We start from the raw sequence: 14,160 nt of genomic DNA, 5'->3' as shown, positions 1-14,160 counted from the left end.
CAAATTTAGCCACCGCCCATCTCCCCAAAAAAGAGGGACTCTGGGCGGTTTACAATAAAATCCAGCACAAAATATAAACATTAAAATCACATAAAACAGTTATAATAAAATACAGTAAATAAATAAATAAAATCCAAGAAAGGTATAAAATCCAGGCTGGTGGGAGGGACTCTAGTGTGCGAGCCACCCCCAAAATGGTTATTCACTTTCCCGCCCCAGGCGAGATGGCAGAACCAGGTCTTCAGGGCCTTCCGGAAGGTCAGGAGTGAGGGGGCCTGCCTCACCTCCGGAGGCAAGATATTCCAGAGAGCAGGGGCCACTACAGAGAAGGCCCATTTCTTGGACCCCACCAGATGAAATTCTCTTATGGACGGGGTCTGCAACATGCCCTCTCTGGATGATCGGGTGGGGCGGGCCGATGTAATGGAGATAAGACGGTCCCTCAGGTAACCTGGCCCCATGCCATGTAGGGCTTTAAAGGAAATAACCAACACCTTGAATTGGACCCGGAAGCAAACTGGCACCCAGTGCAGCTCCCACAGCAATGGTGTTATATGTGCCGACCTAGGGGCACCAAAAATAGCCCGCGCGGCTGCATTCTGGACCAGCTGAAGCTTCTGGATACCCTTCAAGGGTAGCCCCATGCAGAGCGCATTGCAGTAGTTTATATGGGAGATTACCAGGGTGTGAGTGACTGTTCGGAGGGCTTCTCGATCCAGGGACGGCCGTAACTGGCGCACAACCTGAAGTTGCGCAAAGGCCCTCTTCAAGCAGGAGTCATGAGTCCAGGAGAACCCCCAGATTATGCACTGAGTCTGTCTGGGGCAGTGCCACCCCATCCAGAACTAAGGATGACAGTTTCCCGGAAGATGAAGCACCATCAATCCACAGCCACTCTGTCTTACCAGGGTTCAGTTGAAGCCTGTTGTTCCCCATCCAGACCCCCACAGCTCCCAGGCACTGAGAAAGGGCAGACACTGCATCACTTACCTCACCCGGGATAGAGATGTATAATTGGGTATCATCAGCATACTGATGATACCTCAACCCGTGGTGACGGATGATCTCACCCAGTGGTTTCATGTAGATGTTAAACAAAAAAAGAAGAGAGAGAGAACTGAACCCTGCGGCACCCCACAATGGAAGGGTCGAGGGTTGGATCTCTCCTCTCCTATCACCACCAACTGGTACCGGCCCTGGAGGAAGGAGGTGAACCAGCGCAGAACTACACCGCCCACCCCCAACTCCCTGAGCCGTCCCAAAAAGATACCATGGTCGATGGTATCGAAAGCCGCTGAGAGGTCAAGGAAAGCAAGGATGGATGCACTGCCTCCATCCCGCTCCCGCCAAAGATCATCCATAAGTGCAACCAATGCCGTTTCTGTCCCATATCCTGGCCTGAAACCTGACTGAAAGGGGTCCAGACAATCCGTTTCATCCAGAACCCTCTGTTCCATTTTTTTTATAAAAACCTCTTTGTTTTGGCATCCTTTTGTAGTATAATTAGAAAGTCTTTTTATGTCTGTAACTAGATTTTTAGGAACCGTGCTAAAACATGTTCATTGTCCTTTCAACCAGTTTACCCCATTGGAAATCCTCCTCAAATATATATAGCAAATTGCATCATTGGATTAAATGCAGATCAAGTTAGTTGCATTTAGACCCACTGAAATTAATTTGATGCAAGTTAGCATTGATTAATACATTAAAACAATTTCAATGGAATTAAATATGACTGATGCATTTGACCCAGTTTTATTGGTATTCTGAGATGTGGATGGATATTCTGCATTGATACAATATATTAAAAATACTTTAAAAATACATAGCAAGCCAGCAGAGTATATTGCATAATATTTAAAAAATAAACTGCAAATGTAATAGAATCTATTTTATTTTTAAGAAATAAGCAATGCAAATACTAGATAGAAAGAAAGAAAGTTTCCTGTTTCTAATGTCATTAAATTATGCTTTTAATGTCCTATTTTAGCTCCACATGCAGGGGTTAGTCCAGCAGAATACTACCATCAGATGGCTTTACTGGCAGGCCAGCGCAGCCCATATGCAGACATCATTCCTTCAGCTGCCACAGCAGGAGCAGGTGCCCTTCATATGGAATATCTCCATGCTATGGATAGTAAGTAATAAATGCTGTAACCAAAATGATTAAATGAAGGTTCTGGAATTGCTGGGGAAAAAGTCTTACTGTACAATAGTATAGTATAAATAACATTTCCCTGAAAATACATTAAGTATTTTCCATTAAGTGGGGCAACCAGATTTGGGCTGCAGAGATCCAGACAAGTACTAGATGGTCACAAAGAGTTAGAGTTTTCTGTATCTTTTAGTTGCCAACTCCTTTTTTGGGTTTTGCAGCCCAGGTACGATAACCCTTCATTAAATATTATTTTGTGAATTGAAGTACTTCAGTTGAACAACTAATTTGAAATATTTCACAACACGGTGTTTTCATTATCTTCAGTAGTAAAGTAATATTGATTATCATTAAGACATTTACCAAAAAGGAAGCTCAGATCTTTCCTTGTGAGGCATATCTTTCACTGTTGTTCTTTTCCATTGTCCTGGCATCTATTTTAGTAGAATATATTGCACTTTAAAGATTTTTGTGAGCAAAACGCCTACTTTTTCCTCAAAGAACTTGATTTTAAAGTGCTTTTCTTTCTGATTCATATAGCAGAAGAAATGCCAGCTGACATAATAAATCAGTCTTTTCAGCTTTGGATATCAACATACAATCCCAGATAATAACTCAAGTGGTGGACCATCCCCATCCTGATAATCTCACAGGATTATATTTATATTCTGATATTTCATGCAAGAGATTTTAGCCATTTTAATTATATTTTGGAAGTTGTATATGCCATTTAGGTGAAAACTAGATATCATAGTGTCTGCACTGTCAGAAATTCTCTGGAAAGATTCGGCTTATGAAGGCATGTCCAAGAGCATCATTTACAACCAGTCACTTCATCACAATGCATTTCAGATCATTCTAAAGTTGCAGCTCACTGGAGCAATGGAGGATATGCCTCCACTAGTCACTCGGGATCTTTTTGCTCAGCAGATTCTTTTTCTTATATTTCATATGAAGTCACTATGAGCCTCTATCATCCTAACATTCCTTCCCTTGAACATGACACAACTGGCTTTGGAGGTCTTCTTGGTGTTGCCCTGAGTTGTTAGTTAATTTTGGGCTATTGTTCTTTGCTGAACAAACATAGCCTCTGCATTTCATTTGTATCAAAGCTTGATTCTCCCCACCCCACCCCTGGCCTTTAATTGACTTGAAGAAAGCATTCCCCGTCCATTCATAAAATGATGCATGTGGAGTCATAATAGGTGGAGTGGCTTATAACGTTTATAAACAAACAGACCACCAAACAAAGAAATAAATGTGGAATTTGCTTATAGAAAGACCAGCATCTTTTCCTCACCCAAGAGAGCCACAAAACTGCTCAACAGTTCTCAAAAAATGATTTTGTCACTATGTTTGTTGTTTATTCGTTCAGTTGCTTCCAACGCTTCGTGACTTCATGGACCAGCCCACGCCAGAGCTTCCTGTCAGTCATCAACACCCCTAGCTCTCCCAGGGACGAGTCCGTCACCTCTAGAATATCATCCATCCACCTTGCCCTTGGTCGGCCCCTCTTCCTTTTGCCCTCCACTCTCCCTAGCATCAGCATCTTCTCCAGGCTGTCCTGTCTTCTCATTATGTGGTCAAAGTATTTCAGTTTTGCCTTTAATATCATTCCCTCGAGTGAACAGTCTGGCTTTATTTCCTGGAGGATGGACTGGTTTGATCTTCTTGCAGTCCAAGGCACTCTCAGAATTTTCCTCCAACACCACAGTTCAAAAGCATCTATCTTCCTTCTCTCAGCCTTCCTTATGGTCCAGCTCTCGCAGCCATATGTTACTACGGGGAACACCATTGCTTTAACTATGTGGACCTTTGTTGTCAGTGTGATGTCTCTGCTCTTAATTATTTTATCGAGATTTGTCATTGCTCTTCTCCCAAGGATTAAGCGTCTTCTGATTTCCTGACTGCAGTCAGCATCTGCAGTAATCTTTGCACCTAGAAATACAAAGTCTTTCACTGCCTCTATGTTTTCTCCCCATATTTGCCAGTTATCAGTCAAGCTGGTTGCCATAATGTTAGTTTTTTTGAGGTTTAGCTGCAAGCCAGCTTTTGCACTTTCTTCTTTCACCTTGATCATAAGGCTCCTCAGTTCCCCTTCGCTTTCAGCCATCAAAATGGTATCATCTGCATATCTGAGATTGTTAATGTTTCTTCCAGCGATTTTAACTCCAGCCTTGGATTCCTCAAGCCCAGCACGTCGCATGATGTGTTCTGCATACAAGTTGAATAGGTAGGGTGAGAGTATACAGCCCTGCCGTACTCCTTTCCCAATCTTAAACCAGTCCGTTGTTCCGTGGTCTGTTCTTACTGTTGCTAATTGGTAGTTATACAGATTCCTCAGGAGGCAGACAAGATGACTTCGTATCCCCATACCACTAAGAACTTGCCACAATTTGTTCTGGTCCACACAGTCAAAGGCTTTAGAATAGTCAATAAAACAGAAATAGATGTTTTTCTGAAACTCCCTGGCTTTTTCCATTATCCAGCGGATATTGGCAATTTGGTCTCTAGTTCCTCTGCCTTTTCTAAACCCAGCTTGTACATCTGGCAATTCTCGCTCCAATGAATTGCTGAAGTCCGCCTTGCAGGATCTTGAACATCACCTTACTGGCATGTGAAATAAGTGCCACTGTTTGATAGTTTGAACATTCTTTAGTGTTTCCCTTTTTGGGTATGGGGCTATAAGTTGATTTTTTCCAATCTGATGGCCATTCTTGTGTTTTCCAAATTTGCTGGCATATAGCATGCATTACCTTGACAGCATCATCTTGCAAGATTTTGAACAATTCAGCTGGGATACCATCGTCTCCTGCTGCCTTCTTGTTAGCAATGCTCCTTAAGGCCCATTCAACCTCACACTTCAGGATGTCTGGCTCTAGCTCACTGACCACACCGTCAAAGCTATCCCCGATATTGTTATCCTTCCTATACAGGTCTTCTGTATATTCTTGCCACCTTTTCTTGATCTCTTCTTCTTCTGTTAGGTCCTTGCCATCTTTGTTTTTGATCATACCCATTTTGGCCTAGAATTTACCTCCGATGTTTCTAATTTTCTGGAAGAGGTCTCTTATCCTTCCTATTCTATTGTCTTCTTCCATTTCCACGCATTGCTTGTTTAAAAATAATTCCTTGTCTCTTCTGGCTAACCTCTGGAATTTTGCATTTAATTGAGCATATCTCCCCCTATTGCTGTTGCCTTTTGCTTTCCTTCTTTCTTGGGCTACTTCTAGTGTCTCAGCAGACAGCCAATTTGCCTTCTTGGTTTTCTCTTTCTTTGGGAGGTATTTTGTTGCCGCCTCCTGAACAATGTTGCAAACTTCTGTCCATAGTTCTTCCGGGACCCTATCTACTAAGTCCAGTCCCTTAAATCTATTCTTCACCTCCACTGCATATTCCTTAGGGATATTAGTGAGCTCATATCTAGCTGATCTGTGGGTCTTCTCTAATCCCTTTAGTCTAAATTGCGCAATAAGAAGTTCATGATCTGAACTACAGTCAGCTCTGGGTCTTGTTTTTACTGACTGTATAGATGTCCGCCACCTTTGGCTGCAAAGGATGTAGTCAATCTGATTTTGGTATTGTCCATCTGGTGAAGTCCATGTATAAAGCCATCTCTTAGGTTGTTGGAAGAGAGTGTTTGTTATGCAGAGTGAGTTGTCTTGGCAAAATTCTATCAGCCTATGTCCTGCTTTGCTTTGTTCTCCCAGGCCATGCTTACCTGTAATTCCAGGTGCCATCTGACTGCCCACCTTAGCATTCCAGTCTCCCGTGATGAAAATAACATCTCTTTTAGGCGTGTTGTCCAGTAGGTGCTGCAGATCCTCATAGAAGTGCTCTACTTCAGCTTCTTCAGCATCTGTGGTTGGGGCGTATATTTGGATCACTGTGATGTTAGATGGCTTGCCCTGAATTCGAATTGAGATCATTCTATCATTTTTTTTATTGTATCCAGGGACTGCTTTAGCTACTTTACTATTAATTATGAAGGCTACTCCATTTCTTCTGTGGTCCTCTTGTCCACAGTAGTAGATCTGGTGGTCATTTGATGTGAAGTGGCCCATTCCAGTCCATTGCAGTTCACTGACGCCCAAAATGTCTATCTTTAATCTTGACATCTCACCAATAACCACATCCAATTTGCCCTGGCCCATAGATCTTACATTCCAGGTTCCAATGGTGTGTTGATCCTTAGAACATCGGATTCGGCATTCACCACCAGCACCGTCGGCCGCTAGCCGTCCTTTTGGATTTGAGCTAGATGCGTCATCACATCTGGGGCTAGTTGAACCTATCTTCTGTTCCTCCCCAGTAGCATTTTGACCCATCTTCTGACCTGGGAGTCTCATCTTCCGATGGTATACCGACATATCTCTGGTTGTACTGATCCATTTAATTTTCATGGCAAGAATACTGGTGTGGGTTGCCATTACCTTCCCCAGGGATCGCATTTAGTCTGACCTCTCTGTCATGACCTTCCCGTCTTGGGTGGCCCTTCACGGTTTAGCTCATGGCATCACTGAGCTGCTCAAGCTCCAGCACCACGATAAGGTAACGATCCTTTGCTGAAGTTTTGTCACTATACATCTCTGTTATAAATTGGTGAAGCAGCCATTAACAGACACTTCATATTTGATGTATATATCGTCATGAAGGTTACCAGCTTGACCCTTGGTCCTGATTGAACACAGTCTTTGATATGGCTGTAACAACTACTTCATGAGTATTAGTAATTTGACCTCCCTCTTACCCCCCCATCAGATACATACTTTGTTATTTAAACAGTAAAGGTAAAACACAAAGACCACAGTGGAGAAGAGAGGCTCTCTGAGTGCCATCTATAAATTCACTGTGTTATATGAAAAGGTGGGAGGCAAAGCTTCTCCTAAAAAACGTAACTGGTAACTGCATAGGGCCACCAGATCTTGGCTGCAAAGAATCTTAGAACCACTATATGGCAGCAAAGAGATTCATAAAATGTTAACTCTTTGTTAGCATCTAGTAGTTGTCTGGATTTTTGCAGTTCAGGTCTGGTAGCCCAAACACTATATAGATAAGTGCAGAATCCATATCCAGGAATTCATAGGTGATCCTCTGAAAAACCATAGTTACAGGTAAATAACATATTCTTTGTTAACTGAAAAGTCATCATGAAATAGTGCAGAGCCACCCATACTGTAAAGACTTTTATCTTTACCAGTCTGGTCAAAGACTGTAATAAAGATTTTGATTTGATTTGATTTATCTTTACCAGATGCTGCGATTATCTCAAATGAGATGGAATTCATGCAACAAGGAAGAATAAACAGAGATTGACAGTGAGGGAATACACTGTCTATCACTGGCGATTAATTCATTTAAGCTAGTCTAATTTGAAAATTCTGATTTAAAAAAACTTTAAAAAACAATTCAGTTATACTCAACTATTATAAATGAGCATCTAGAAAGTTTGCAGATACACAACATTCTGATGCAAATTTCAATTCACAGAAATGAATCCAAGCAAATAATATGGTAAACATTCTGTAAAGGAAAGCAATCCTTTGGCTTCTGTATCTTCAGCATGTATAGGGCCTTTACTATTTCTCTGTCCCTTTTTAGCAGATGTTTAATTGCTGAAAGATAGCCCGGCAGCTGTCTGGGTGGGATGTGCAGGCTACTATCCCAAATAGTCTCTTGTCATTTACTATACTGCACAATGGTAGGGCATTGATAGAATTCCAAAACAGATGGATCAACTCACACTTGGGTCAAGGAAGGTAGAAAAAGGGTTTGTTCTTTTTACTTGTGCAAAAATTGACTATTTTAGTGACCTATCTCTGAGGTTTTTTCTTTAGGTAAGGCCACATATTTTAGTGTCATTCTAGCAGCAATTATTCATATAAGGGCTGTTTCCTGTATTAAAAACATAAAACAATACATTAGCAACCTGCTTGATTAAACGATCAGTAGAGAAATAAACCAGGAATGTATTATAAGAAGGTCATTTTAACTTCACCTTCTCTATTTGATGAGAATTTGTTTAGTCAGACAATAGAGTCTTTATCTAAATAGAGAATGAGGCTAGTGTTTTATTTTGTAAAAACTAATTAAAACTATTTTAACTAGCATGAGTGTATAGTAAATTAATTGTCATTAAGCAGGAATTTGAATGTCCTACCCATTCATCATGCTGAATAAATTCTTTTCTTCTTTGTCACGATTTTAGATGAGAAAAACAAAAACAAAATAATTAGCAGAAAGCCAAGATTAAGATGCTGAAACAACAGTAATCCTCATGCTTGCATTTAATAGCTAAAAACCACAAACTTTGTTACATTATGTTAAAGGGCCTGTGCCTTTTGCCTTACTTCTTCAAGAAAAATGACATTTAATTGTGTTTTTAAATACCCATGTTTAAATTACTTTGTGTCAGCTTCCCTCTGTTTGGTTTGGATTTTGTTTTTAAACTACAGAAATTATTTATACGATTGTAAGCTCATGTCACTGGCTTCTTTTTTGCTGATAATAATGTATAAATCTGATAGTAATAATGGTAAAATAAATCAGTCCTCTCTACTGCTCCTGAGCTACTTCCCACTGTGGATCAGAAAGATCCAACAAGAAACTTAAGGGAAGCTAAAAGGTGACAACTGTTTTTTGTTTGTTTAATAAAACCTCTACACCAAGTACCCTCTCACTCTAGAACAATAAAAAGTAATAAGACTATTCTTATTCAAGCATAAATTTAATTTGCAACATAATCAAATAATATACCAATCATCTTAATTTTACCAACTAGCTTCCTACTATACATGAAAAGATTTGCTGAGCAGTAGCCATTACAATTCTTTATTTATTTGGTTTATTACATCCTAAAGGTAAAGGTTTCCCTTGACGTAAAGTCCAGTCGTGTCCGACTCTAGGGGGCGGTGCTCATCTCCGTTTCAAAGCCTTGGAGCCGGCGTTGTCCATAGGACACTTCCGGGTCATGTGGCCAGCATGACTCACGGAACGCCGTTACCTTCCCGCCGAAGCGGTACCAATTAATCTACTCACATTTGCATGTTTTCGAACTGCTTGGTGTGCAGAAGCTGGGACGAGCAACGGGAGCTCACCCCGCCGCGCGGTTTCGAACCGCCGACCTTCCGATCGACAGCTCAGCGGTTTAACCCGCAGCGCCACCGCGTCCCTTCTTATTACATCCTACTTTTATGTTTATATAACACTCAGGATGGCTTGCAGAAATTAAAGATACAAATTATAAAATGTAAGCATAAAAAACAGTGCAATTAAATACACTTCCTTGGGTAATGTATTTCATAGCCCGGAAGCCACATAGGAGAAGACTGCATCATACAAGAAAGGTAAGTTTCAAGAAGCAGGAGGTTCTTCACATGGGCCTCCCTTGTTGATCTAAGTAATTGGGCTAGTTCATAGCAGGAGAGGTGATTCTTTAGATAGTCAGGCTCTAAGGCTTTAAAGGTTAACATCAGAACCTTAAATTATGCCTGGTAGGCAATTGGCATACAGTGCAAATCTTTTACTACAGGCATCCTATGAATAGGAAGGATCAGAACTAGTAGAAAACACTGTCCCAAACACCTAATCCTTATGCTGTGGTTGGTTATATTGAAATCTACCAAGAGATACAGGAGACCTAGCAGGATTGTTCTCATCCATCCAGCTTCCATCATAGATTATCAGGGTCAGACTTCAGGACTGTCATGAGTAAGGATGGCGAGCAGGGGGCTCCCTTCCAGACTGTTAAGCGCATGCGTAGCACTGAGTGTAAACACTCTGAGACAGGGATCTGGTCTCTAATGTTTTATTGCTAATACATAACAGTAATCCTAACAAACTGAACAAGCGTGGGAAAAACCCAGCCATATAAACCCCGCAGGTTAAGGCGGTCCCACTCTGTGCCTCTTGGAATGGCTCACCAATTCCTCAGTGCTACGCATGCGCTTAACAGTCTGGAAGGGAGCCCCCTGCTCGCCATCCTTACTCATGACAGGACAGACATAGCTGTAAATTTCTATTCTTCCAGAAATGTAACCCTGCATTTACTAGGTAACAACAGAAGCTTAATGGACTTGATACTCCTAGATAAGATGCTTTATTGTAGACCTAAAAGAACCCATATACATATGCAGAAGACCTTTTCTGCAGAAAACAGAAATCAACTCTATATATCAATCTCTCAGCCCTGTGGTTCAAATCTTAAGTCTTTCCCTTTTGTCACTACAAGTCAATGATCTTAAGGCCATTATTTTCCCAGCCTTGAGATTAACATCTATGGCGGTGCTTAAAAATTTGGGAACCCTTTGGAACTTTCAATATTTCTCCATAAATATGACTTAAAACGTGATCTGTTCTCCACACAAGTCCTAAAACTAGAGAAAGACAACCCTGTTAAACAAATGAGTCACAAACTTTATACCTGCTCATTTATTTATTGAGGAAAATGATCCAAAGCTACATATTTGCATGTGGCAAAAGTATGTGAACGTTTGCTTTCAGTAACTGGTGTGTCCGCTTGGGCAGCAATAACCGCAACTAAACCTTTCCAGTAACTGTTGATCAGCCCTACACATTGGTTTGGAGAAAGTTTAGGCCATTCCTCTGTGCAGAACAGCTTCAAGTCATGTTAGTGGGCTTCCTCACATGAACTGCCCACTTCAGGTCCTTCCACAGCATTTCTATAGGATTAAGGTCAGAAGATTAACTTCTCCCACCCTAGCCATGTCTCTGTGATAAATGTTAAGTCAGCACTTTCATCCAGGATTAAATTGTGAATGGTTAGTATGTTGCCAGCACCAAACCTGATGTTAAAGAGCACAACTTTTGCTTTGGAGGGACCACCTTCACTGTCTCCTTGACTTTCTTCGTCAGACTGCAGCCCAAAAGGGAAGCCACCGCCTCTTTCCTTGTAACAGCTAGGTTGCAACCTTCTACCATATTTCTCCCACAAGTTACGACTAAAATATTTGCTCTACTCTCCACTATCTCCCTGAGCAATCTCATAAAGACAAGCCATAATTTAATAGTATCAGCAAGATATTGCAGCTCCTTTCATTAAAATCTTAGCTCTTGCCCAGTCCTTTTCCAAGAAGACAAATAGGGTGCCAAGCTCAAAGGGGAATCCTCTTACATTATCCCTTCCCTAGTGACTCACCACCTCTAGGCAACCGTCCTTTACACTTAGGGAGCAGATGATGTGAGCTCTAGATAGAGAGGCTCCAGAAGGGTAGGCCTTCAGCAGCTATGTTCCTGCAGGCAGTGGTGGCAGAGGCACTGGTACCTTTGCGGCATTCTCCCAAGGGGTGATAGTGTTATTGCAAGATGCTCAGGGGAGGGGAAACAGCACATAAGATATCCCCCCCCCCAAAAAAAAAGAATGGTGACTTCAGACTTTTTTCAGTGGAATGAAATGTGAGAATATAGAACAACCCTAATGCATCCAACTATGCTCAGCCTCTGAGGAAAAAGACTGGGAAAGAGCCTGTACAGCTTTCAGGTTCAAGTTGCATATTTTTTTTTTGTTGTTTTAAATGGTGGAGAGGAAGCATAGGCCTTAGATAAGGATGCAAATTAGCTGTGAACAGAATCTGTGTACATAGAAAGTTGGGTACAGAAGTCAAAGCAAAGAAGGGCAAATGGAAAATAAGCTGGCAAGGGAAAGAGAGGGCTGACCTGCTCACGCAGCTGCAGTCTCACTTTACAGCTTCTCAGTATTTGGAGGACATTTTGGTTTTATAAGAAGTGCCTCATTCAGCAAAATGATGTAGTGCATCCTTGATCCCCAAAAAGATTTACAAAATCATGTTTTAAAATGAAATGAGGAACATTTAATGGTATTTGTGAATCCAGCAAAATCAAATTTGTGCACCATCGTATAGCATAATACCCCTGGTGGCAGACACCATCATAGAGCGAAATGGTACTTGTTGGCATTAGGTGACTATGGAGTTAGGAGCTGTCATTTTCCTTGCCTTATAGTCTAACGAAAAGGAGCTATTTAAGCATACAGTAATGTTTAAGGTTGCTGCTCCGGTTTTGAAGCTTGCAATCTTAATTAGACCAACTTTCTTGTGAGCTTTGATAGCTATTTTCACTCAAAGGCAAGGAAAGGACACCATCATTTCAAAGAATCTAAGCACTGCATTAAATCAAGTAGCAGACAGCCACACAGTAAGTGGCAGGACCATAAACAAGAGATGAAAAGTATAAGGAGTTGGGGGGGAGGGAATGTTCACTGACTTGTCAGCGCTGTATCCGGAGCAAGATTGGAACAATATGGGTATTTGCTAGTTTTACAGAAGAGAAGAAGAAAGAAGAGAACCACAAACCAGATGCTGGAGATAACTGACACTCTTGCTGGAAGTTTTATCTGAAGGGTTATGGCCAAAGAGTTCCAAAATGAAGCACAGATGGAATATAACTAGACTTCAGATCATGTAGTGATAGAAGCAATAAAGCAAGGATTCATATAGCAAATATAAAATTTTGAGCAAATGCACAGTGATATTTTATTAGTGGCTTGCCCTTTTATGTGTGAAAGGTGAAAGGTCCCCTGTGCAAGCACCAAGTCATGTCTGACCCTTTGGGGGGACGCTGCTTTTGTGACGTTTTCTTGGCAGACTATAGAGCGGGGTGGTTTGCCATTGCCTTCCCCAGTTGTCACCTTCCCCAGCAAGCTGGGTGCTCATTTTACCGACCTCGGAAGGATGGAAGGCTGAGTCGACCTGAGTCGGCTACCCAAGAATCCAGCTTCCCCTGGGATCGAACTCGGGTCGTGGGGAGAGTTTCGGTTGCAATGCTGTCGCCTACCACTCTGCGCCACGTGAGGCTGTCTTTTATAAAAGATTTGCCATTTTATAAAACTTTTTTTTTCACACATCATAGGCCAGGCATTGTTAGAGATTGCAGCATACCATTCTGGGTGGATTATATGTTTCATCCAACAGGGATGATTTTATTTCCTTTATTTACAAAGAAACATATATTGAAGAGTAGAAAAAATAGACATTATGATAGGGATCTTTAATCACTTGGCATGAAAGTTTTACAAAGGTGCTTGTTAGATTAAATATGCCACTTTAGGCATGCCAAAATTAAGCATAATCCTATGGATTTAATTGGGTAAAGTATCATGTCCTTAAATCTTTTACACTGAATCCAATTTTTTTAAGGTCATAAACTACCAAGTTTGAGAATTAAGATTTAGTGAATTTCTTAGCTGAAAGGGAATTCCAGAATTCTACTCTGAGAGCTTCCAGACTTTAGATTAAAAAGATACATATTAATATCTACATATCCAAACATAAACATCAGAAAGTACTGGTGCATTGTATAGCAAATTCTTATGGTTACCTAGGACTGTTGTCCTAACAGCCAGGAACCACGCTGAGACAAGGAATAGGTCTCTAGTGCTTTATTACTGCTACATTAGACAGAAAATCCTAACAAACTGAAGAAGCATGGGAAAAACCCAGACAGATAAACCCCAAAGGTTAAGGTGGGTCTGATCTGTGTCTCTTTGAATGGCTGCTTAACTCCTCAGTACTACGCATGCGTTTTCCCCCCTGGATAGAGGCCCCCTCCTGCTTGCCATCATGACATCACCCTCCCCTCCAGATTCACATTCCATTTCAGCCCCCTCCCTTCCAGAGGTTTGATAAGAGTCTATGTCTCCTCCTAAGCTCCCATGAGAACTGGGCAATGATGGAAAGTCTTCAAAGGAAAACTCCTCCAAGGACGAATCAGTGCTGCTCTCCAGGTCTGATAACTCTTCTGGCCCAGGTGGCTGCTGCTGGAAAATAGCTAGATAATTAGAAGAGTCGTCCCCCCTCCCCCCTGGGAAATGCAAGCCCAAGGTGTAGGGCTGTGGTTCCCCCCCCCCCCCCCCCCGTTACTGGTGTCAAGGCTTCAGGCGGGGGTGGAAACTGCAAACTTATGAACTCCTCTGCTTGGGATTCCTCTGCTTGCTCAGCCAAGTGAGGAATCTCTGGTAGAGTGCGAGG

General features: G+C 41.7%; 1 protein-coding gene across 1 annotated transcript in view; it reads left to right on the top strand.

Annotated features, from left to right (window-relative positions):
• GLI3 (GLI family zinc finger 3) overlaps window positions 1-14,160 on the top strand; it is a 268,366-nt gene that overhangs the window by 165,286 nt on the left and 88,920 nt on the right. Inside the window, exons 8-9 of the mRNA XM_063304165.1 lie at window positions 225-258; window positions 1,991-2,137. Of these exons, the coding sequence (XP_063160235.1) occupies window positions 225-258; window positions 1,991-2,137 (181 nt within the window). The remainder of the gene's footprint in view (window positions 1-224; window positions 259-1,990; window positions 2,138-14,160) is intronic.

This window comes from Candoia aspera, chromosome 4, assembly GCF_035149785.1.
Source record: "Candoia aspera isolate rCanAsp1 chromosome 4, rCanAsp1.hap2, whole genome shotgun sequence".
Taxonomy (NCBI): domain Eukaryota; kingdom Metazoa; phylum Chordata; class Lepidosauria; order Squamata; family Boidae; genus Candoia; species Candoia aspera.
The sequence above is the reverse complement of the archived record's forward strand: the minus strand, read 5'-3'. Positions and strand labels throughout refer to the sequence as shown.